The following is a 23,225-nucleotide window of genomic DNA, read 5'->3' as shown; positions in this document are numbered from 1 at the left end:
TTTTTAAAAAAAAAAAAAAAAAAAAAAAAAAAACCTTCTGCAGCGTCCTCATAAAACTGAGGAAAGGGAGGTGCGGAGGAGAATGACAGTCCCACGGTCCGGTCACGTAACTAGTCAGAGGCAGGACAAAAACTCTACGCCTCACGCTTCCCAACCAATTCTGCTATGGATGGTGCCAATGACTTAGAAGCAAGTCTCTGGTTCCTTCCTTCTTTCATTCAGCAAATATTGAGTTTCAGGGATGTGCCAGACTCTTGGGAGAAAGACGATGCAGCTGACAGACCTGCCCACCTAGCCGGGACGCAGAAAGATGTGCTGGAGTTCCACACCTGCCGGCTACACCCTCTTTCACACGCTTTATTTAGCAGGTGCCGCCCACTCGCTACGCTATTGGCCAAACTGGACTGAATGACAACAGTCAGGACCAACATAGGGAAAGGAGTGGACTTTCTTGCCCAGCTCCTCCCCCTTGGCCCCGCGACTGTTTTGATTGGCAGATGGCTTCGGTTCGGCTCCAGCTTTGAAGGCACCTGTCTGTCTCTCATTAGGTACGCTGCCTTTAACGCCCACTCTCCATGCCTTCTTCCACTTTCCCCACCTACTTCCAGGACCATCCAATGGTTTTAGGGCAGAATATTCCCCCAAAACCAATTAAAAAACGTCTCTAAATTTGGCGGAGGGCTTCCCGCCCCTGATCAGCCTAGCTCCTCCCCCCGGCCAATCGATTTAGGAGAGGGGGTCTGGTACACCCAATCAGCACGACCCAGGCCTCTTGATTGACGCACGGGTCCTCGCGCTGGCGTGTTGTGCCCTGAGGCGGGAGGAGGAGGAGGAGTGGGGAGGAAAACCTGAGCCAATCCTAGCAGGCTGCGCGGGAGGCCAATCGAACGCCGCGCCTTGGAGGGACCGCCCAGTCCGCGAGAAGGGGCTGGCCACATCGCAGACAAGAACCAATCGGACGTTTCCAATGGTTAAGAGCGACGTGCAGCAGGAGCAATGATAGGCCTATATTTGGGGCTCGGGGGAGGGTCGGCGCCAGAGACGAGAAGAGAGGAGGGGAGGCCTCCTCTGCCGCCGCCATCTTGGACCGGGCCCGGTCAGCTTCCGCGGAGCCATCGGCAGACGCCGCGGCCTCCCTTGAGCCCCGACCCCGGTCGTCAGAACAACCCCGGGCCCACTTCCCCCACCCCACTTCCGCTTCGCGCCGCTATCGCGATAGCGCCCGGGCCCGGGGCGCGAGAAAAAGGCGGTGGGCGCTCGCCTCCCCCGCCTGTCGCGATACACTCCTCAGCGGCGGCGCCAGCTCCTGTGGTGAGAGCGTCAGGCTCGACTGGGCCGGACCCCTTCCCTTTCTCTCCCCCGGCGCCATCGGCCGCCTTCCCCGCTGCCTCCCGCCCTGGCGACACCTCCGTCTGTCGCGACACGGCCCCCCCTTCGTCCACCCCCCTGTCGCTTTCTCTGCAGCACGGGGCTGCTGGCGGGGGCGGCCCCTTCCCTCTCCCCTTCCTTCTCCTCTTCCTCCTTCACGCCTCTCAGCAACCCCTCGGGGGACCCTCCGGCGACCCGGACCCCCAGGTCCCTCCCGCCGCCTCCCCGCGTGGCATCCGCGTCGGGCCCCCCTGTAGGGGTGTGAGGGTGCGAACCCTGCCGTGTGCGAGGAGCCCACTCCTCTGCGTGTCGGTATTGGTTCCTGGCTGCAAGGATGGAGGCGCCCCTGGTCCCAGGTGCCCGCCCTCTCGGGACTCAGTTTCCTTCCTCCTTCGGCCTTAGTCCCTGTGTTAGGGAGCCGTCTCCGCGCTGAGGCTTCTTACTTCACTGTGGTGTGTGTGGGGGGGCAAACCTTCAAGGACTAGGACCCCCTTAGGGGGTGGGGGAGTTACTCATCCCGGGGCAAGGCTCCTCCGCATCCCTCCCTAATCTCTTCTCTTTGGAGCATAACCTCTCTGGATGTAAGTTTCCAGCTTCCCCAGGGTATCTAATGAGTGACACTCTTTGGAGATTGAATGGAGGATAAACAGCCCAAGAATGAAGATATCAGCCCCGTTAGTTGAAGCCTCAGCCAGAGTTCCACCTCTTTAGTATGCAGCTCTTCAGATAGTGAAAAGTCCCTTAGACGTCCAAAGTGTTGACATCCCACAGCACAGGGAGCCTTCCTTTTGGGGGCGTATGACGACCCCCCGCCCCGAGATTCAGGACTGTCTTCAGTGTTTATGCTTCTAGTTCTCAGCTCTTATCCCCCTTTGGTGTTGGTACCCGCCTTTGACTTTGTGGATGTGAGCTCCCCTGGATCCAAACTATCTTCCCCTCTGGGTGTGGGCTTCCTGGTGATGTCACACCCCGTGGTGGTATTGATATGGGGCTGTTTAGTTCCCTGGGTCTGAAGTGCCTGGTCCTGTCTTGGTGAAACCTCCTAAGCTTCCCCCTCTCACCATGTTAGTGAGCTCCGTTGTAGGCAGTGCAGGTGCCCCTTCTGAGTAGGACTTGCCTCTCCACTGTAGGGGCTGTTGCCTCCCCCAGGATTAATGCTCCTGCCTTTTTGGTAAGGTTTTTTTTGATACCTTACCCCACTCTCCTCACCACATGGGCATGCGTCCCTGAATTTGAGTCTACCACTTTTCACATCAGTCTCCTTCTTTGGGGTGTCATCTCTCCGCAAGCCAAGAATCTCATTCCCGTTGGTATTTGTGTCAGATCCCTTACTGTGGATATGTAATCTCATCACTAAAAGAACCCACTTGGCGTAAGCAGTATAGAACGAGGGCTCACATCTACCCACCCCTATATAGGAGTATGAAGCTTCGTAGACCTAAGGTTCCCCATACTTTGAGGTATGGGCTTTCTCTCTCGGGTTGTGCTTTCTCCCTAGGGTAAGGAACCTTTCTTGGTGTTGTCTCCCCCAGGGATAAGCTTCCTACCTTCCCTGCTATTGGTATCAGCCTCTCTTCTGGATTTGTGGTGTCCACACCCGCTATGTGTATCCCCACTATGAGGTTAAGGAGCCCTCTCTGGTATAGACGCTCCTGGCTAGTACTTCTAACCTCCTTCCTTATGATTTCTCACTATATGGGACAAAGGCAAAGGCTCCTTGCTGTGAGATGTAAGGTACCTGAGACTTGAGAGACCCCACTGTAGTCACCTTCCCTGGGACTAAAGATTCCTCTAGTGTGACCTTTCCGAGGTGGGGTTTCCCAGTCCCACACCCTTGGTATTAGGCCTCTCAATGGGGAGATTACTGCCTCCACCCCAGGACCTAAAACATAAACTTTCCAGAGCCCCAGAGCTTCTATGTGGCAGCGTCAGCAGCCTTCCGTCAGGTCACCCTCCAATATCACTTCCCAGAGCTCCTTACTGTAGAGGTGTAAGCTATCCTAAATCAAGGCGTTTCATGCCATGGCACAAGACCTCTCTGTATGGGCACATGACAGCTCCATGATTAAGAACTGCTTGTTAGTCCCCCAGGACTAAGTCTTCTGCCCCTCCTGCCCTATTTGTCATCAAGTCTTTTTGTGTGATGGTGTCACCTCCCCTGAGGTGAAGTTTCGGGGGCTTTTATTTATTAGTTTTGACCCCTTATTGTAGAGTTGTTGTCTCCTGTGAGTCTGGTATACTGCTCACCCCACCTACCCTCCTTAGTACAGGCTCCTTACCTGTGGGAATGTGCCTTCCTCTTGTTGGACAAAGGATCCCCTTGGTTAAGTCTCCTCCTGGGCCAAGGTTCCCAGATTCCTCAGTGCTGTTTGTGACTTTGCTGTCAGAGCACAAGTTCATCCGTGCCTAAGCTGCCCACCTACCTCAGGATGGGCCCTGCAGTAGTTACCTTCCCATGGGTGATCCTAGTGGGTCCCCCCTAGAGCAAATGGATATCTTCTTTTTTTTTTTTTTCCTTTTTGTCTTTTTTTTTTTCGTGACCGGCAACGGATCGCAACCCTCAGTGTCGTGCCCGTACCGGACCGGGACTGGCTACGGGATCGCAGCCCTCGGTGTTGCACCCGTACCTCGCTCAGCCAGTGAGCGGCAGGTCTGTATGTGGGATCCAAACCCTCGGCGGGAGCGCCGCCGCGCTTCCCAAGCGGCACATTGTAGCAGTGCGCCACCGGGCCGGCCCCAAATGGATATCTTCTGTGGTGGCATGTTTGCATCAAGACTCAAGGTTTAGTTTCCTTTCTCCCTGGTCCTTTGAGGGGATCTGAAGTATGTCCTTTTTCTTTGGGGGATGGGTATTGCCTCCTCTGTGGCTAAGGCTCCAGCCTCTCTAGGGGACAGGTACTCTGAGCCTATGGTACTTGCCCCTTCTCTGTGGAGGAGCTGTCTTTCCCTAAATCAGGTATTGTCGTCCATGGGTCTCAGCTGTTGCCCACTTTTGTCAGACTGAAACATCACCTCTCTGGGGTAGGGCTCTTGTTCCCCTGGGACCTTGCTGCTTACTCTTTCAGAACTTACTTCTCTTGCTGCCGCAGTGTTGTCCTCTCTCTGTGGGGGTATCACCTTCTGTCCTGTGCTAGAGTCCCAGCCCCTCCAGTGTCAGGACTTGAGGAAGGCATCACCTCACCAAGGTGTGGAGTACCTTGTTTAGGGATGTAAACTGAGACATCTAATCCTTCTGGGTTAGGGCACCTGCCCATGACCACCCTCCTTTGGACTCTTGGGATGGTGAGTGGGATATAAGCTCTTGTTTAATGTTCCTGTTCCCTCAGTGCAGTAAGAGGCATTGTTAGGATTTTGGAGCTAAGACTTATTTTTGTTCAGGACCTCAGAGGTGTCCAGGCCCTTGTATAAGCTCCCCAGATCAAAGCTTCTTGCCCCCCTGAGTTTGAGTCCCCTCTGTGGAACTGTGTCCTGGGTCCTTTTGTCTGGTTTCTTTGCCTTCCTAGAGATTCCCCACCTATGGCATGTCAGCTGACCCTGGGCTGAGAGTCCCTCAGAAGAAACTGCTGTTTCCTTTGGTTGGGTCCTTTACTAAAAGGATTTAAGCTTCCTCAAATCTAAGGTACCACTTCTACCTACCACCATTCAGAATGGGTCCCTATAGGTTTGGGGGTCGGAAGAAACTCCCTGGGGTTAAGGTACTAGCCCTATCCTTATGGGCCTCTTGTTCTAATACTTGTTGTCTGATAAACAGTCCCATATGGTAACTGCTAGCCAATATGGTGATTAGTAACTGATTAAAAATGAAAAACTTCAGTTCCTTGGTTGCACTAGCCACATTTCAAGTATTCAGTGGCCAACAATGCAGATATAGAATATTTCCAACATTGCAAAGTTCTGTTGGACAGGACTGTTCTCCAGATGTTCCTTTCCTTGTGGATGAGGACCCTTTTGGTATGACTGCCCTGTGGGTTGAGGGTTTTAGTCCTCGGTGTGGGGCCATTTCTGCCTTTACAGTTAATGGCCACTCTGGGGGACCCCTGTTCTGTGCCAGTAGAGTGGAAGCACTCCCTGGATCTCAGGGAGCTGTGCTTTTCAGAATAGGCCCCCTCTCCGAGGGAATGGGGCCAACCTCTGCTGGCAGCTCTGGTGTCCTCTTAGCATAACCCTTCCTCTCCCAAGGCTCCCTTGGTCTTGGTGTCAGGCCCTAAGGTGAGGGTTCTCCCTAGACTAGAGCTGCTGGTAATTCCCCTTTGACCTCAGTCCCCTGTGGGTTGCATGTAACTTCCTTTAGGGTAAAGAAGCCCCTCTCTCTAAGTTTTGGGTGCCTGCCCTGGTGGTTATGTTTCCCTGAGTCTTTAAATTACCTATCCATTTGATATAGAATTCCTTCTTGCATGCAGATCAGCTTCCTCACAGATGAGGTACCTTTTCACCCTCTTATCTTTGTAAGATTTCTGTCTTCTCCCAGCCCTCTCTTGGGTACTGCCTCCTGCTCCCAAATTTCTAACCCTTCTTGGTATCAGCCTTTTTGGATTAGGAATGTTTTCTTCTGTTGGTTTAAGGATTCTACTTTGGAATAAATTTCTTGGAGATTTAAGGCCTTCTATTGGCATCCAGCCCTGTCTGTATGAGTGGGTTTGGCTTTTTGTAGTTTTAGGCATCTCATTCCCCTTCCCTCCCCCCAATCCCCTAATATCTTATCCCTCCCCTACAGTTTATACATATGTACACAGTATCAGGCTCTTTTTGGTGAGGTGCCAGTTCCATTTATCTTTTGACTTGTCTGAGGGGGTGACATCTCTTAGTCACATCTGTGCCCAACCCCTCTGTGTAGGAAGTGTGATCTTCAGGACTAATGCCTTCATCCCAGCACTTAGTTGTGTGCTGCATGACTTTGCCTGCTCTGGACAATCCTTTTGAGTATCATCTGGGGAGAAGGTTCTTCATGGTCTTGAAATTTTCCACTTCCAGGGTCAGAGGCACACAAAAAGTATATATTTTTCCTTCTTTCAGTAAACTGCCAGGGTCTTTCTGTCAGCCAGACCCGATGCTGGGCAATTGAGGGAGCATAAGGAGAATTGGGCCTGGTCTCTGTCACCAGATAGTAAATGCTTCTTCCCTTTACCATCCCACCTACTTCACTGTTCCCAACCACATCCATGTCTCTGGATTTGGATCAGCTGGAGAATAGATGTTAATTCCTTCCCAATTTCTCCTAGTAGCGTCCGTCTCCGCGAGAGTATGAAGAGAGTGCGTCTGTAGGGCAGGGAAGATGGCGGACAAGCGCAAACTCCAAGGTACTAGACTGATTGCCCACAGCACATGAAGCCACATGCTCTCTCTTCTGGGAACTCTGGATGCCTGCTGTCTTGGTAGGATTCTAATAGCCTCCGTTCCCCCCCTGGCCAGGTGAGATTGATCGCTGCCTCAAGAAGGTGTCCGAGGGCGTGGAGCAGTTTGAAGATATTTGGCAGAAGGTACAGGGGCTGGGGCCCTAAACTCTGGGTCTCTGAGGAGGAGAGCACAGGAGGAAGTTAGGATCTCTGGGTGTTGACCAGGGAGAAGGCTACATATCCAGATGCTGAGGACCTAAGAGAAGCAGCTCTAAGATGGATTGAGGTGGGGGATGTTCCCAGAGTTCCTGAGGAAGAGAGAGACTGGACCTTTACCACTGGAGCGGGTACTGGGACAGCCACTCCCACACTGACTCCTGAATTCTCTCCATCCTTCAGCTCCACAATGCAGCCAACGCGAACCAGAAAGAAAAGTATGAGGCTGACCTAAAGAAGGAGATTAAGAAGCTACAAGTGAGGGGGCTGGAGGGCCGGACTCCTGTGTCCTGAGGGTGGAGGGAACTGGGAGAGTGGACTACTGGGTCCCAGGGAGAAGAGGGAGCTGGGGCTTCAGTTCCCCAGTCCTGAGGTCTGACTTTCTTGCTTTTCCCATCTGCAGCGGCTGAGGGACCAGATCAAGACATGGGTAGCGTCCAATGAGATCAAAGACAAGAGGCAGCTTATAGACAACCGCAAGCTCATTGAGACGGTAGGAGCCCAGAGCCTTGGTCTCCAAGAGGTGGGGAGGTGGGTAGATTCCTAGGACTCCAGAGGGCATGAAGTAGCCAGATTCCAGAGGTCCCCAAGAGGAGTAAGGACCCTATGCCTAAAAGAAAAGGAGAGGCAATTAGCTCAGAACCCAAAAGGTGGGGTTTCAAGGCTCAGGTTTGAGTGTCTGCAGGCCCTTAGTCGGCTCCTCTCCCACCTTTGAAAGTCCCTCTGCCAACTGCACTCTCCACAGCAAATGGAACGGTTCAAGGTTGTGGAACGAGAGACCAAAACCAAAGCTTACAGCAAGGAGGGCCTTGGCCTGGCCCAGAAGGTGGACCCTGCCCAGAAGGAGAAGGAAGAGGTTGGCCAGTGGCTCACAGTGAGTTGGGGTAAAGACAAGAAAGTAAACTCTGGGGGCCCTGAGCATACATGAGAACCCTGGCTAATTCTTCCCTTTCTCTTCCCCCAGAATACCATCGACACTCTAAACATGCAGGTGGACCAGTTTGAGAGTGAAGTGGAGTCACTGTCTGTGCAGACACGCAAGAAGAAGGGTGACAAGGATGTGAGTGAGGGAGACCTGATGCCCACAGAGTGGAGGATGGGGATGGGGATGGGCTGGCAAGTGGGAGACGCTAGTTATTTGGGCCCGTGGAAGTCAATGTCTGGATTCCTAAGGTGGATAGGGTCAGCAGCTGGGATTAGGGATTCAAGAGGCAGGATGGGGAGGGCTTAGCTGCTGACTGGATAGTGCAGGGAGGAGCTGAGACAGAATCTCAGGCCCCCCTGGGTGTCTGGGTAGACAGTGGGGCCATTGCAAAGAAGAAAGGTATAGGGGAAGATGAACTCAGGTTCAACTTGGGCTATGATAGACCTGAGGACACCCAGGGCAGGAAGCCTCATAGCACTGAGAGGGCCCCAGGTTCTAAGGAGAGGATAGTAGGTATGGAGGAGGCAGGGCACTGAAGATCCAGTGAATTTGATCTGAAGGAGAAGAGTGGTCTGGGACCAAGGTGGATGCTGAGGACCCAGATTCCAAAAATCCAGGATTGTAGGATTGAGTTTAGAGAGATGCAAACTGTGTCTACTTGTTGGCACAGGAAATAAGGGGAACAGAGAGTGGGTCCTGAGGGAAACGGGTTGGGGAGGGTTGGAAAGTGGGAGATGTGCCAGAGCTGGGTGTCAGACTCTGAGGGGTTTGGGAACCATGGGCTTGGAGGGGAGAAAATGGGTCCTTGAGAGGATGATTTGGAACTGGGGCTATGATATGTCAAATCCTAAAGGGCCTTATGAGGGGGCAGGAGCTGGCCTCTGAATCTGGGTTCCCTTAGGGGTATGTGGATAGAGTGGGGGGCAGGCTAGTGATGACCAAGATTATAGTGATTGTAAAGAGCAAGCTCCCCACAGGTGGGGATTATTGTTATTACTGTTGGAGCAAGACAGGGGGCAGTATCTGTGTCCCAGAAGGTGGTCAGTGCTGGTGGGTGGGCTCAGTTGAGAGATTTGGGCTGTCAGATGAGGTATGTATAGAGGCCAGATTGTGGGGGTGGCACAGGGGCCTCAGAGTCTTTTCAAAGTTTCCAGGGATTCTTGGGGCCAAAAAGCGTCTGGGGAGGGAAGTGGTGGGATCTCTGAGATGTCAAAAGCCTAAGATTGGTCTCTACAGGGATCAGAGGGTGGGCAGACTCCACACTGCCCCATACCAGGAGGGGCTGGAGTGGAGCCTCTGGGTCTCCGCAGGGGTCAGGGACTGAGGATGGGTTCTGTGGGGGCAGGAGGGGCCAAGCAGGTGCTCTGCAGCCCCTGAGCCTGGCCCTGGGCTCGCCAGCAGAAGCAGGACCGGATCGAAGGCTTGAAGCGGCATATCGAGAAGCACCGCTACCACGTGCGCATGTTGGAGACCATCCTGCGCATGCTGGACAATGACTCCATCCTCGTGGATGCCATCCGCAAGATCAAGGACGATGTAGAGTACTATGTTGACTCATCCCAGGACCCTGACTTCGAGGAGAATGAGTTCCTCTATGACGACCTGGACCTCGAGGACATTCGTGAGGCCCCAGGGCTGACCTGCCGGGCACAATGGGGTGGGGTCCAGGAAGGGGGGCATCTGAGCCAGCTAAGCACGCCCCTTCCCTGCCACCACAGCACAGGCGCTGGTCGCCACCTCCCCACCAAGCCACAGCCACATGGAGGATGAAATCTTCAACCAGTCCAGCAGCACACCCACCTCAACCACCTCCAGCTCTCCCATCCCGCCCAGCCCGGCCAACTGTACCACGGTGAGGCCCCACAGGGCACTAGTAACTTGTATTTTCAAGGGGCGGGGAGTTAAGGAGATGGAAGACTGGTCTCCCAGAAGTGGCCTGGGGGGGAGGTAGTTCAAGAAGCAGGATCTAGGTAACCAAGGACTGGTCTCTTAGAGTGACTGAGGCCCTATGTCTGGGTCCCTAAGGGATGTAAAGAGCAGAGAGGGTGGACCCTGCATCCTTGGCAGGTTTGGGACCACATGTAGGTCCTGTGTGTGGGAGGTAAGAGGGGCCAGTGCATGGGGTGCCTGTGAGGCTGGGCAGCTAGCTACCTTGGACAGGGATACAAGGCTTGGATTCCCAAAGGAAAGCAGGTTCCCAGATCCTTAAGAGGCTGGCTGGTGAATGCTGGCTCCCAGAAGAGAACACTGGGGAGCCCGGATTTAGGTGGTGTCTCCAGGGAGGTTAAGGTCAGGTATTTGTATAGCTCTTGGGCCACAGGGCCAATCAGCTGGGCCCAGGTCCCTGGGAGGTTTAGAGATTGGTGTTTCTGTGTTGAGTTCCTGGAAGTCACACAGTCGCTGACTTTGCCTTCTCCACCTCAGGAGAACTCCGAAGATGATAAGAAGAGGGGACGCTCGACAGATAGTGAAGTCAGCCAGGTGGGTCCAAGCATGAAATTGACATGCATGTTATTCATTTATTCATGGGTTCCCAAAGGCATATTAAGACCTGAGTGCTGGCCACAGTGCTGGTCTCCAGGACACAGAGATGGGTCAGAAATCAGTGCCACCCTGAAGGCAGTTGGGAAATGCTGTGGAGTGGTGTGTGTGCTGGACTTCAGAGGAAGACTAGATAGAGTTAGCCTGGTGAGGAGAGGCAGCCTATAAAACAAGTGAGTTTTGACAGAAAGCTTGAAAGTGTCAAGAGATGAGTCCAGCAGGGTCTGCGAGGTCAGGGTCCTGACTGTGAACACAGAGCCTGGGGTGGTTGGGCTGAGAGGCTTAGACTTTGTGGACCAGCTCTGAAGGGGTCAAACAAGCCTGAGAAGTGATGGGTCAAAAAATCAAATAGGGTAGCTGGCTGGTTAATTCAGTTGGTTAGAGCATGGCACTGATGACACCAAGGTCTGGGGTTCCATCCTTGTACTAGGCAGCTGCCAAAAAAAGTAACATACACAGAAAATCAAACAGGGTCTTTACTGTGCTAATAATAGTGTATATCACAAGTTTCCAAGAGGGTAAGACTGTAGGCAGCACTTTTCAGAATTCATTTTCCCCCTAGTGAACCCTGTTAACCCTATTAACATTTCCTAGGATAGGAGCACACTTTAGGAAACACTGTTACACAAGGATGATATGTGAGGCAGGCGTGGAATGAGCCAAAGCCCCTCTGTGGGCTAATGGGAGGGATGGTCCCGAGGGGGAGACACTGAGTGGACATTGATGAGGCTGTTGTGGGGTCCAGTGTCTGTGGGAACAGCAAGGGGGAGCAGGGACAGACAGTGGGGAGGAAAGAGGCTGAGGCAGACTCCCATGTGCCAGGTCTGGCACTGCCTAGCAGTGATCCCAGGAAGAAAATGGGTAGCTAAGTCTTATTTCACACTTTGTGAGTGTGAGGTGCCCACAGGGTAGTCAGGAAAAGTCCAGGAGCCGGTTAGGTACTGGAACCTGAGTTGTCTGTCAGCAGCTTGGCTGCAGTGGGTATGCCATGAAACATGGTTACCCCTGGTCACTACTTTCTGGAGTGTTGGGAATTTATGGCCCTGTGAGTGGCTTCTGTGACCCTTTAAGTGACTATCAGAATTACTGTCCAATTTCCAGCGATTTTCCCTTCTACTCTTGGACCTTAGGCTGCTCCAGGTAATGTCTTACGAAAGACATTTATGTGTTTTCCCACTAGTACTCTGTCATAGGACAGATGGGTCTTCTCTTTTTTTTTTTTTTTTTTAAAGATTATTTTTTTAAAACAAAGATGACCAGTAAGGGGATCTTAACCCTTGACTTGGTGGTGTCAGCACCACGCTCTCCCAGGTGAACTAACCGGCCATCCCTATATAGGGATCTGAACCCTTGGCCTTGGTGTCATCAGCACCACACTCTCCCAGGTGAGAGTGATGGGCCGGCCCTCAGATGGATCTTCTCTGATTGACAGCCTAAATTGTGTGTCAGATTCCTATAGGGCATCTTTGGGGAGGTGTCCAGGCAGAATTGCTAAGCTGGAGGTAAATGTAAGTGCTTTAAGCATGGAAGTGGTGACTTGACACCATGAGGGTGAGTGAGGTCCCCAGGAGGGCAGAAGCAGCTGGGGACAGCAAGGCCAGAGAGTAGGCTACTGGGACAATGATGGAGCCTGAGCTGGGTGGAGGGGGTAGGTGTGGGAGACAGGCTGGCCTGCTGGGTCCTGACCCTGTGCTCTCTCCAACCCACAGTCTCCAGCCAAAAATGGCTCCAAGCCTGTCCACAGCAACCAGCACCCTCAGTCCCCAGCTGTGCCACCCACCTACCCCGCCGGCCCCCCGACTGCTGCTTCTTCCTTGAGCACCACCCCTGGCAACAATGGGGCTCCCTCTCCAGCAGCACCCCAAAGTGCCCTGGGCCCCAAGGCCAGTCCAGCTCCCAGCCACAACTCGGGCACCCCCACCCCCTACGCCCAGGCTGTGGCCCCGCCCGTCCCCAGTGGGCCCAGCACCACCCAGCCCCGGCCCCCCAGCGTCCAGCCTAGCGGGGGAGGCAGCGGAGGTGGCGGAGGCGGAGGGAGCAGCAGCAATAGTAATAGCAGTACAGGAGGAGGTGCTGCCAAGCAGAATGGCGCCACCAGTAAGTGGGGAGCCTGGCAGGGTGGGATAAGGGGTTTGGGGCATGGCTGGCTAGCAGCTGGTGGCCCCTTTCCATTTGCTCTTCATTCCCCCAGGTTACAGCTCAGTTGTGGCAGACAGCCCGGCAGAGGTGGCTCTGAGCAGCAGTGGGGGCAGCAACGCCAGCAGCCAGGCTTTGGGCCTCCCCTCTGGCACCCACAACCCACCTCCCAGTACCTCGTAAGTGTCTTGGCTTTTGGTAGGGTTGGGGGCAGCAGTCTTTTGGCGTAAAGAGGAACTGGTGCCTCCCCCGTCACCACATTGCACAAATCCTGGGTCCTGCACCTGTTGGTTGGAATGTCCGGCAAGCTCTTTATTTCAACTTGTTTAGGTGTTGTGTCCCCACTTCTTTCTGACTGGGACATATTTATACCAGCCTCACAGCTTTGCCTTTTGGAATGTTCTAAAATATGTCCTTATCTTTTGGGATTTTTTTTCAAGAGCTTCACCACAGTCCCCTCCCCACTTCTGTTACCTGCTCTGAGGCCCTCTGACTCCCACTGAAGGGATCACAGTTCCATTTTTCAAAGTGAAATGTCCCGAGGTTCTTCCTTTCTCCAGCCACACCAAATCGTAGGTCAGACCATTCCACTGGATCCACCTGTTTCCTGGAAGAATGCCCGAAGAAGATGCTTAATCTTCTACATGAAAGACCTGTTCCCGGATCCCCTTCCCCCTAGCTCTAGCTGCCCTGTGTCCACCTGCCCAGTATGGCTTGTTTTGTGATTAGAACATTTACTCCCACACCCTCCTCCTCTGTGGATGGTTCCTGAAAGCCATCCCCCCTTTTACCGTTTATCAGCCATGTGGACTATTAGAGTACCCTGAGAATCCTTATTCCCACTTCCGCAGCTCTACTGATGAGAAGTGATTCCAAAGATTGGGTTCTGCCTTTGCCCAGAAGAGCTGCTTCTCTCCCATCTGTCTGCTCTTAGCCTGCCTCTCTCAGAACCTATCTTCTGTGGATTCTGCCATATTCACCCAAACCTCCCTGCCTATTGCAGCCTAAAGGACCTTCTTCTAAATTCTGTCTTCTTCTCCATCGTCTCTCTTCAGGAAGGAACCCAGTGCAGCAGCCTCAACAGGGACTGGGGGTGTGGCCCCAGGCTCAGGGAACAACTCAGGGGGATCCAGCCTCCTGGTGCCACTGCCTGTGAATCCCCCCAGTTCCCCAACGCCCAGCTTCAGTGAGGCCAAGGCAGCTGGTGCCCTGCTCAATGGGCCCCCACAGTTCAGCACTGCTCCAGAGATCAAGGTGGGTTCTGTAGACATCCCGCCTGGGTGGGCCCTGAGCCTCTCTGTGTCCTTGTCCTGGCTCTGCCGTCTTTACTCCAGGTGTTTCCTGTCCGTTTTCCTCCAGGTCTCTACCTACCGTCCCCACTACCCCCACGCCACCCCCAGATCTCTGTTTCTCTGGCTTTCTGTCCCGTTCTTGCACTTGCTCTTTCTCTGGGTCTTTCTGTACCACCTGCACTTTCTTTTTTTTTTGTCTTTTTTCGTGACCGGCAACGGATCGCAACCCTCAGTGTCGCGCCCGCACCTCGCCCAGCCAGTGAGCGGGAACTGGTCTGTATGTGGGGTCCGAACCCTCGGCAGGAGGGCCGCCGCGCTTCCAAGCGGCGCACTGTAGCAGTGCACCAGCAGGCCGGCCCCCCACCTGCACTTTCAACCTTGATCACGGGAGGGGCTCATACTCCCTTCTTTGCTGTCTCTGGGACCCTGTCTCTGTTTCTCTGGGTTTCTTTCCCTTTCTCTTAGTTGTACTGGCTCACTTGCTTTCTCTGGGTTTCTGCCTTCATCTCCCTCTCTCCCCCAGGCCCTTGGTCTCTATCCCTATTTCTGTTCACTGTTGCTTTCTGTTTTCACATGACCTATTATCTAGTTCACCACCTTCCTTTTCCCTTGTAAAAGTCCATTTCAGTGAAGAAAATACTTGTTTAAGTCTGCTCTGAGCTAAGCTTTGTGCTGGGTGAATGTAGCCTCATCCTTGCCTTTAGGGAGCTTCCATGCTAGTGGTAATGGGGGGTGTTGGGCAGGCAGCAGGCTGTACAGGGAGTGTGTCTGGATGGGGAAGCAGTGGAAGTTGCTATGGGCCCACAGAGGGGCACCTGACATGACAGACAGACAGACCTAGGAAAAATCCTAGAGAGGGTGATGTTTAAACCAATACCTGGACTAGGGCAGGTCAGGGCTAATGGTGGCAGGAGAAGCTGCAGGAGGAGTTCTGGGAAGGGCATTGATCTTCATTGGTAGGAGTCTGGGCAGGGTTTAGCAGAGAGGAAGGGACAGGCATCCGCTTTGCAGGAGGGAGTACTAGCTGGCTGGGTTGTGAAGGTGGGTGTAATAGGACAGGGCAGTGGGGTCCTGACCACCAAGGGTCTGAAGCAGTGGCAGCAAGAGCGTGGGGTTGAGTTGCTTGGGCCTGTGTGTTGTAAGGTCGGTTCCATGGGGAGGCAGTGTGAGAGGGCCCAGACTATCCAGGTCCAAGTCTTGTCATTGTCCTTTCTATGCTTGCCTTCTTTGATCTGGAAAATGGAAATGATCTTGATTACACTTCCCATGTAGGATTCTTTGGAAGACTATTCCTCATAAAGTTCTTGGAACAATTTCTAGCCCAGAAGAAGCATTCAAATTTTAGAGGTACTATGTACAGGAAATTCATAGGGCGTGCATTTTTCTGGGAAAAGGGAACAGTAGCTTTGAGATTCTCAAAAGGGTTCTATGACTTTAAAAAAAAAAAAAAAAAAAAAAGAAGTTGCCAGGGTGGGTGATGACCATTGGCAAGATTTCGAGTAGAGAAGGGAGAAAGTAAGACTTTATTGGAAAGGTCCCTTGGGGCTGGTGAGGAGAGAAATAGAAGGGGATGGTGTAAAAGTCTGGGCAGGAGAGAATAGGCCTGGGCTACATGGGTCATGGTCAAGTGAAGAGAAGGGATCTGTCCAAGGATGACTAAAGGGTTTTGGGGAGTGGAACAGAGGACTGGGGTTAGGGACAACTGTCCCATGGCCAAGGTAGGTAGAGGAGTCAGCCCTAGCTGCAAGGAATAGAAACCTGCTCTAACCCACTCAACTAAGGTAGAGAGATTAGAATAGAGATTAGACCTCCTTCCTCCTAGTACTGTTGACACTCGAGTGGGTGTCCTTAGGGAAGTGTGTACTATTTGCATGTTCTATGATAAAAATTGTAGCACACCGTACGTGTTCTGCAGGTTGATTTTTCTTTTTTCCTCTGTATTTGATGAACTTGTTTTTGAAAGCACTGCAGTGTTCCACAGTGGAGAGTCCACAATTACTAGACATTCCTCTCTTGATGGATGTTTCCCCCATTATTATGATGCATTTACATGTCATGGGTAGATGTTGAGTGGGCAGTTGACCCTCCATGGTCCTCCCAGCAGAGCAGACCTGAGGGACCTCTGTCAGTCTGGGCTTGCTCACCCCATCCCAGTTCTCTGCCCCAGGCTCTTAGGCCAAGCCTCTCTTTTCCTCCCCAGGCTCCCGAGCCTCTGAGCTCCTTGAAGTCCATGGCAGAGCGGGCAGCCATCAGCTCTGGCATTGAGGACCCTGTGCCAACGCTGCACCTGACTGAGCGAGGTGAGGGTCCTGGGAAGTTGGGGAGGGGACAGGCCAAAGAGGAGGGGCTGGCCCTGGTCCCAACTTCACCCAGCCCCACCCCTCCCCACAGACATCATTCTGAGCAGCACATCGGCACCTCCGGCCTCGGCCCAGCCACCCCTGCAGCTGTCAGAGGTGAACATACCGCTATCACTAGGCGTGTGTCCACTGGGGCCTGTGCCCCTCACCAAGGAGCAGCTCTACCAGCAGGCCATGGAAGAGGCTGCCTGGCACCACATGCCCCACCCCTCTGACTCGGAGCGTATCCGGTGAGAGATCATAGGGAGGGGCCTGGGGGCCATGATTCCTGAGTCTGAGGGAGGAGGTGGTGGCTGGGGATCTGGTTCCAGGGTCCTGAGAGACTAGGAAGAGTGATGGCCCCGTAAAAAGCTGGGCATCTGACTTGGGACTCCCCAGAGGAGGTGGGGCATGGGTTTCTGAGCACCATCTTGAGATCAGGGCAAGAGCTGGTAAGCAGCTGGCACTGACCCTCCTGTTGCTCCCACAGGCAGTATCTCCCCCGGAACCCCTGTCCAACGCCTCCCTACCACCACCAGATGCCACCCCCACATTCAGACACCGTGGAGTTCTACCAGCGCTTGTCCACCGAGACGCTCTTCTTCATCTTCTACTATCTGGAGGTACAGCAGGGCCCCCGGGGCAGCCTCAGGCCCCCCGGCTTCGCCGCCACCGCCGCCGTCCCCCCTCGGGCTGGAGGGGTGAGGTGGGTGTCCCTCTGCGGCCACCGGGACCGCACCCCCTCCCTATCCTCAGTCCTGGGCCCCACCCGCAGCCAAACCTGTCCATTAACCCACTGCCTGCCTGACGAGGTGTCAGAAGTGCTCAGCTTGAGGGCAAGGCTGGTCCACTGCAGTTAGCCCGCAGTCCACCTCCGTGTGCACCCGCACGGCCCACAGTCCCCTGCCCACTTGACTCAGGCAGGCTCCTATAAGTCTAGGCCTTCTCTCTATTCTGCTCCTTGGCATGTTTTCAGGCTTCCCTGGAGAACACTGGGAACTGTCCAACCTCCTCCTGACCCCAGTGAGTCATGAGTAACCTCCACCCTCATCCCCACTTGAGAAATGTTCTAAGTTGCCTCCTCTATCAGTTCTCATCATACATTAGTTTCTCTTCCTTCTCAAAGCTTCTCTGAAAGCAATTCCCACCTGTCTAATTTTTCTTCTCCTGACCAGCATTGGTATGTTCTGTGCCCTGAGCCCCATGTCCAAGTGGATTGTCCTGCCCGACCATGGTCTGTGGCAGGGGCCTGGGTTGAGTCCTGATGCCCTGCCCTGTCCCCCACTTAGTTTGGGGGCCCCCTGATCCCCCTCCCAACTCTTCCTTCCCCAGGGCACTAAGGCACAGTACCTGGCAGCCAAGGCCCTAAAGAAGCAGTCATGGCGATTCCACACCAAGTATATGATGTGGTTCCAGAGGCACGAGGAGCCCAAGACCATCACAGATGAGTTCGAGCAGGTGAGGGCCCCGCCCACTCTAGTCCCTCTGGTAGAGTAAGGGTAGAGTCCCCAAGCTCCAGGCAGTTCTTGCTGGCCTATTCTCCCCTCACAACCACCCTTTAGCCAGCTATGTCTTCCCTCAGGCTCTGCCTGGGACACTGTCCTCTTCATCCTCCACTTGTCTAACTCCTAGTCCCCCTTTAGGTCTTATCCCAAATGTCCCTTTCTCAGAAAAGCTTTCCCCGAGCCACCCAACTTGGGTCCCCCGCCATGCAGCACTCAGCATGGTCGAGCCTAAGATATTCTGGTTGGCATGTCTTTCTGCGCCCAGCCACAGCCCCTTCATCTCCATGTCTCAGTGCCCAGCAGAGTGAGGGCTCAGCAGATACCCAGTGGGGGTGCTGTTTTTTTAAGTGGCCTTCTCATGTCCTAATAACTAATTGACTGGAACCTCCCACTTTTCACATACACTCTGGAGCCAGCCTACCAGTACAGTGTTTGAGCCCAGCTCCTTTGGGTGACCTTGGGCAAGTCATGTGAACCTTGGTCTCAATTTCCTTACCTGTAAAAATGGGGTAACAGGACCCACCTTATACAGTTGTTTGGGGTATTAAATGAGTTAATAACAAGTAAGTACTTAATGGTGCCTCCTACACAGTAAGTGTCATGGATGTATTTTTTTCAAGTTACTTTCAGTTGATGTGTTCCACAGTGATTTCTTTTCCACCAAATACTTCCCTGATGTCAAGCCCCCTCATAATGATTAAGTATTGTAAGGTTCCTGTCCTCAGAGAACTCAGTCCCCTTCCCTCAGTTCTTCCAGGTTGCCGTTCTTTGAAGCATTTCAGATACTTGTTCATTCAGAACCCAGCTCCTCTCCTTGTGTCCTCTCTGACATTTACAGGCTTCTTGTCCTATCCTGGTTTGGTCTCAAATCTCCTCCAAGTTAGTGCCTTTCAGGGCATCCATTCATTCAGATAGTCCCATACTACCACGGTCACCAATAAAATGTCTGTCCCTGCAGAGCGCTTGGATTTAGACTCAGCCTGTTCCATTCTCTAGGATGGGGTGATGGTACCCATTGCCTCAAGGTTTTTGTGAACACTAAATGCTAGGCCATACATCCTGCACTCGGCACATGGGAGGTACTCAGAAGCTGCGGCCATGGTGAAAGCAGTGGATGTTTTGCAGACACACTTGGGGCAGAAGCCCAGCCCTGGTGCCTAACCTTGGGCAAAACCTGCGTCTCCCTGTTTCATTCTTTCTAAAGCGGGCATGATAACATTTCCTACCCAAGAAGAGCGTTGTGAGAGTGGAACGAGACAGTGCGTGCATGTAGGGCAATTGGCCCAGTGCCTGGCACATCCATGGCCCTAAGAACTGTCCCCTTTGTCTGTCAGTCCGGCCCAGATCCCAGACCACCTTCTCGTCCACTCACTGACCACCTTCTCCCCCGGCCAGGGCACCTACATCTACTTTGACTACGAGAAGTGGGGCCAGCGGAAGAAGGAAGGCTTCACCTTTGAGTATCGCTACCTGGAGGACCGGGACCTCCAGTGACACCGGCCCCTCCCTACACCTGACCCCCTCCCCCCCGCATGCTGATCCCCCTGCCCAGGTGAGGGCCCTGCCCTGGAAGACTGGGGGAAGCCCCAAGCCATGGGGCATCCCTCTCCCCCAGAAAGCAGGGAGGGGGCTGGGAAGTTTTCTCTTCCTCTCAGCCCCATCCTGGGGGCCCAGGGGCGAGGGCTGCCCCCTCCTCCTCCTCCCCTCCCCAGTGAGGGACATTTTTTGGTAAACCTATTTTCATTTTGGAAAATATTTATGAATAAATAGTTTTATATGACGGCTGGCCGCAACAGCCTCTCCTATATCCCCTCAGAAGTCAGTGAGCAAGGTGGGGGTCCTGTCCACGCGGGCGCCGGGCCAGCTGGGGATTGAACTGGGAGTTGTACCGCCGTCGCCGATCATCTGTTTCTTCCTCTTCTGGCTGACCTTCCTGTGGTGCCCGGCCTTGGACCCGGGCCAGCAGGGCCTCTGCCCGAGCCCTCTCAGCTGCTTCCCTCCGAAGACGTTCAGCTCGAAGCTGGTCCAGGGATGGGGGTCTAGGGGAAGAGGTGTTAGGTCAGAAAGCTGGTAGCCCCTGGGAGGCCCCTTCCCCAACTTCCTCTTTTGAGGGAATCCCCCTGCATGCATCTAATGTGCTCTCAGCCTCAGCTCTCCAAGCCTGCTGGAAGGAAGCTGCCTGGTACTGGGACACCATGGGCAAGTCTCTGGGCCTTCCCTTCTGTAGGCTTCTGTCTTCCCCAGTCTTTAAAATCAGGTGCACCTCCAGATCATGAAAGCACACTGAGCAGCACCCTTGGCCCTCTGTGGGCCTCAATTTCCCCTTCTGTAGAAAAAAGTCAGTGTACCCCCTCTACACTCAGGGGTCTGGCATCCTACAGACAAACCTGCTTTTATTTTCTAACCCAATGGTTCTCAAACTCTTGGTCTCAGAATGCCGTTATACTCTTAAAAACTGAGGAACCCTAAAAAGCTTTTGTTTAAGTGGGTTATGTGTTAGTATATAGAGAATTAGAAATGAAAACTGAGAAATCTTGGATACAAGTACCTGTGCCATTAGCCATCAGAGTAATGGCGTCTTCTCATGTCATATAGCCTCTGGAAACCCTCACTGCACCCTTGATAATGAGAGTGAAAAAAGGCAAGTGGTGTTATGAAAACAGGCTTGACTTCTCAGGACCCCTAAGGTCCCTGGACACAAGTTGAGAACCACTTCTTTACCCAGCCAGCCTGACCTAGACCCTGCCTGTCCTGACCAAAGATTCTGTAGCCAAGCCCTGGGGGGCTGGACCTTAGTCTGTTCTGGGGCTTGGTCTTCCTTCTTACTCCTTGGGCTGCTGTTTCTCGGAACTCGCTGCCTTTTCCTTTCTGCTGTGACCACCTTTGTCGCTGCTGTGCTTTCTTTTCCCCAGATGCTTTTGTATCTCCCGCAGAGGGTCCAGGCGGTTCTTGATCTTCTCATCTGGGCCTGGGCCAGGCGGGGTACCCCCTTGCCCTGGGGGTAGCTGGTACCAAGGGGGTTGAGTCTGGGCCTCTGCTGCACTCTGGCCCAAGTACGTCAGGATGCCCAGAGCTTTTTCTTGCCTCTCCTGAGGGGGCCAGAAAATATAAGAGAAGGGATACAGTCATTTCAGGTTGTCATGTATGTCTTCCCTAAGGGAGCTGTGGATGTGACAACAGGGAAAACCCAAGTGCTCTGTCCCAAGAGCCCCTGGTCCTGTGCAGGCAGAAGCAGTCATTCAACAAATAGGTATCAAAGACCTGTCATGAGTCAGCTATGCCAAGTGCCAGGGATGTGCTGGGGACATACAGACCAACATAGGCTGAGTTCCTGCCCTGGGGGACAATGGCAGGTACAGTAACAAAAAGTACAGGAAGGGGAGGATGGGGTGGAGCTACTTCAGATCTCAAAAGCAGGCATCTCTGGGGAGGTATATGAAGAAAAACCTGAAGGAACTAAGCAAAGCAGAGGAGTATGGATAGCACCTCCAAAGTTTGATGGCATATCCCAGAAAGCAGGTGAGTGACACGATCTGATTTACGTTTTTAAAAGGTCCATAACACTTCTCAAATCCCTATAGGATCCTGATGTCAGGATGGAGACCTGAGGAGTCTGCACCTGGCAGCCCCATAGCTGTAGCATCCACTTTCAAGCACCAATCCAAAGTGCCCCTCTTCCCCCCAGCTCTATCCACGATTCCTCTGATGAAGTGGGTGAAGCCAGCTTACTTTCTCCTGTCGCTTTTCTTCTTCGTACTCTTTATTGCCTCTGGTCACCCCTTTCCCTTCCTCCAGCAGCTCCTGAAACAGGTCCACAGGGCCAGAACTTGGAGCTCCCACATCTGCTGCTTCAAGCTCAGGCAGCAAATTCTGATGCCTGGCTTTTTTCCGTAGGAATTCTGTGCGGGCCTGAGGAAAAAGTTATAGGCAGGACAATCAGAACCTAGAAGGGATTGAGTGGTGCTCATAACAGAAAATTGCAATCACAACGGGCTGACTGGTTAGCTCAGTTGGTTACAGTGCAGTCTTACAACACTGGGGTTATGGATTCAGATCCCCATACCAGCCAGCCGCCAAAAAATAAAGCACGGGCACTGGAAACCCAGAAGAAACACCTGCCCCACCTTGGGGTGAGAGTAGGCACGTGAGTCAATGCTTCTGTTTTGTAAACTGCTTTTAAAATAATAAACCATAGGTCATTAAGGATAGTTGGGAGGAGATCCCTGGCCTAAACTAAACCAGAGTTCCCAATCTCGAGTGATGCAATAAAAAAAAAAAAAAAACAAAAAAAAACTATAAAGTCAGCCAATGCACCTAAACATGCATTATGACAGACGATCTGATTTCCAAGCACAGATCCAAGCGAATAACCCAGTCGCTCTGCAACTTCTACTAATTAATGCGAATTTAAAAAGGCCAGACTACCTCCAAGCTTCTGTTGAGATCAGTTAAGGGACTGAAAGTTCTGTACAAACCAAACAGATTAAGAAGCTATAAAGCAAGCTTCTGGTGTTTGTGTGTTTCGGAGAACTGCAGGGAAAGGGCACGCCGGAGGGAGTGGGTCCTGTCACTTCCTCGCTGTGCCTTTCTCTGAAGCCATCTCACTTCTGAAATGGAGATGACAAAGCCCCTCTAAGAACTAACGGTGCTTATAAGAGATTTCGTAAGTTAACCGCTCTGCACGTTAGCATACAGTAAGTGCTCAATAAACAGGTTGTGCAGGCAAGCTAAAACTGATCCGAATTTCCTTGAAAGAACCATCCAAGGGTTCATTTATTAATTCAACGAAATTTATTAATATCCTATTTTATCCTATTTTCTAACCGCTTGAAATACATCAGTGGGAGAAATCAACACCCGGGAGAGATTAGAGATTTCGAGGAGGCGGGCACACGGTTGGCGGAGAAACGTCCCCAGAAATAGGATCGGCGCTGGGCAGTTAATTACACACGGAGCACACCGCGCGTGCGCAATGCCTCCGCTTCCGGATCCTGCCCGCGGCGTCTGCGCTTTTGTGCCTGCGAACTCGGAACTTACCTCTTGCTGAGCGAGCAGCACCCTCCGCTCACGCTCCTTCTCTTCCTCCCGGGCCTGGGCCTCGTCACGCCGCACGCGGGCGACATTGTCCTTGTTCCGGACGTGCCAGCTCTTCTTGGGCAAGATATTCATGGCGCAGTAGCGTTCCGTGGACTGACTGGCCCGCCTTCTGGCACTTCCGATTTGCGAGAGGATGCCCCCTCCTTGTTGTACCTGTCTTGGCCACGGATTGGTCCTGGACTAATTAGTACGCCCCCTCCGGGTCTGTAGCAAGAGCTGATTGGCTGAGGCTCTCTTCATCACAGCGATCCTCAGACGTCCGGCGCGTGATATTGCTTAGCGACCTCCTCTTATCAGGGTTCTGAGTCAATCACATGTGGCCCCGCCCCTGACGCAGCCGGATGCGGCCGTCGATTTGCTGGCCCGCCCATCAAGTATTCTCGGCGGATAGCTCTTCACACCGACACACATGCCAATACATGTGATTGGCTCTTGATCTGCAGAAAGCCTGCTCCGGCTTCAGGATGCTGTTT

General features: G+C 53.1%; 2 protein-coding genes across 8 annotated transcripts; one reads left to right on the top strand and one right to left on the bottom strand.

Moving 5' to 3' along the window:
• The first annotated feature begins 1,037 nt into the window (after nucleotides 1-1,037).
• CNOT3 (CCR4-NOT transcription complex, subunit 3) lies at nucleotides 1,038-19,460 on the top strand. 6 transcript variants are annotated; one of them, XM_008591416.1, is made up of 18 exons: nucleotides 1,038-1,311; nucleotides 6,591-6,665; nucleotides 6,778-6,845; nucleotides 7,101-7,175; nucleotides 7,321-7,410; nucleotides 7,663-7,791; nucleotides 7,882-7,977; nucleotides 9,244-9,463; nucleotides 9,561-9,694; nucleotides 10,267-10,323; nucleotides 12,093-12,480; nucleotides 12,575-12,698; nucleotides 13,575-13,773; nucleotides 16,012-16,111; nucleotides 16,203-16,401; nucleotides 16,641-16,773; nucleotides 17,483-17,608; nucleotides 19,051-19,460. In XM_008591416.1, exons 2-18 carry the CDS (start codon nucleotides 6,641-6,643, stop codon nucleotides 19,147-19,149), a joined length of 2,262 nt encoding a protein of 753 aa, XP_008589638.1. In that variant the 5' UTR covers nucleotides 1,038-1,311; nucleotides 6,591-6,640; the 3' UTR covers nucleotides 19,150-19,460. The 6 variants fall into 6 exon arrangements, with proteins under 6 accessions (XP_008589638.1, XP_008589639.1, XP_008589634.1 ...); XM_008591412.1 differs by lacking the exon at nucleotides 1,038-1,311 and adding an exon at nucleotides 3,993-4,018 and having other exon boundaries at nucleotides 9,241-9,463; nucleotides 16,185-16,401; nucleotides 19,051-19,435; XM_008591413.1 differs by lacking the exon at nucleotides 1,038-1,311 and adding an exon at nucleotides 4,347-4,987 and having other exon boundaries at nucleotides 6,588-6,665; nucleotides 9,241-9,463; nucleotides 16,185-16,401; nucleotides 19,051-19,435.
• Nucleotides 19,393-23,001, bottom strand: LENG1 (leukocyte receptor cluster (LRC) member 1). 2 transcript variants are annotated; one of them, XM_008591419.1, is made up of 4 exons: nucleotides 22,693-23,001; nucleotides 21,385-21,564; nucleotides 20,537-20,744; nucleotides 19,393-19,694 (listed from the first exon to the last, which is right to left on the bottom strand). In XM_008591419.1, exons 1-4 carry the CDS (start codon nucleotides 22,822-22,824, stop codon nucleotides 19,468-19,470), a joined length of 747 nt encoding a protein of 248 aa, XP_008589641.1. In that variant the 5' UTR covers nucleotides 22,825-23,001; the 3' UTR covers nucleotides 19,393-19,467. The 2 variants fall into 2 exon arrangements, with proteins under 2 accessions (XP_008589641.1, XP_008589640.1); XM_008591418.1 differs by having other exon boundaries at nucleotides 20,482-20,744; nucleotides 22,693-22,998.
• Nucleotides 23,002-23,225: the final 224 nt, after the last annotated feature.

Source organism: Galeopterus variegatus, unplaced genomic scaffold (assembly GCF_000696425.1).
Source record: "Galeopterus variegatus unplaced genomic scaffold, G_variegatus-3.0.2 Scaffold6906, whole genome shotgun sequence".
In the NCBI taxonomy this organism is placed as follows: Eukaryota; Metazoa; Chordata; class Mammalia; order Dermoptera; family Cynocephalidae; genus Galeopterus; species Galeopterus variegatus.
The sequence above is the reverse complement of the archived record's forward strand: the minus strand, read 5'-3'. Positions and strand labels throughout refer to the sequence as shown.

Excerpts from the sequence above, each read along its gene's own strand:
- CNOT3 (XM_008591412.1), top strand. The coding sequence starts at position 6,641 with ATGGCGGACAAGCGCAAACTCCAAG. Across the intron at positions 7,792-7,881 it reads AGGTTGGCCAGTGGCTCACA|AATACCATCGACACTCTAAA; the intron begins GTGAGTTGGGGT and ends CTCTTCCCCCAG. Across the intron at positions 9,695-10,266 it reads GCCCGGCCAACTGTACCACG|GAGAACTCCGAAGATGATAA; the intron begins GTGAGGCCCCAC and ends TCTCCACCTCAG.
- LENG1 (XM_008591418.1), bottom strand. The coding sequence starts at position 22,824 with ATGAATATCTTGCCCAAGAAGAGCTGGCACGTCCGGAACAAGGACAAT. Across the intron at positions 20,745-21,384 it reads AAGAAAAGCGACAGGAGAAA|GAGAGGCAAGAAAAAGCTCT; the intron begins GTAAGCTGGCTT and ends TGGCCCCCTCAG. Across the intron at positions 19,695-20,481 it reads GAGAAACAGCAGCCCAAGGA|ACCCCCATCCCTGGACCAGC; the intron begins GTAAGAAGGAAG and ends CTCTTCCCCTAG.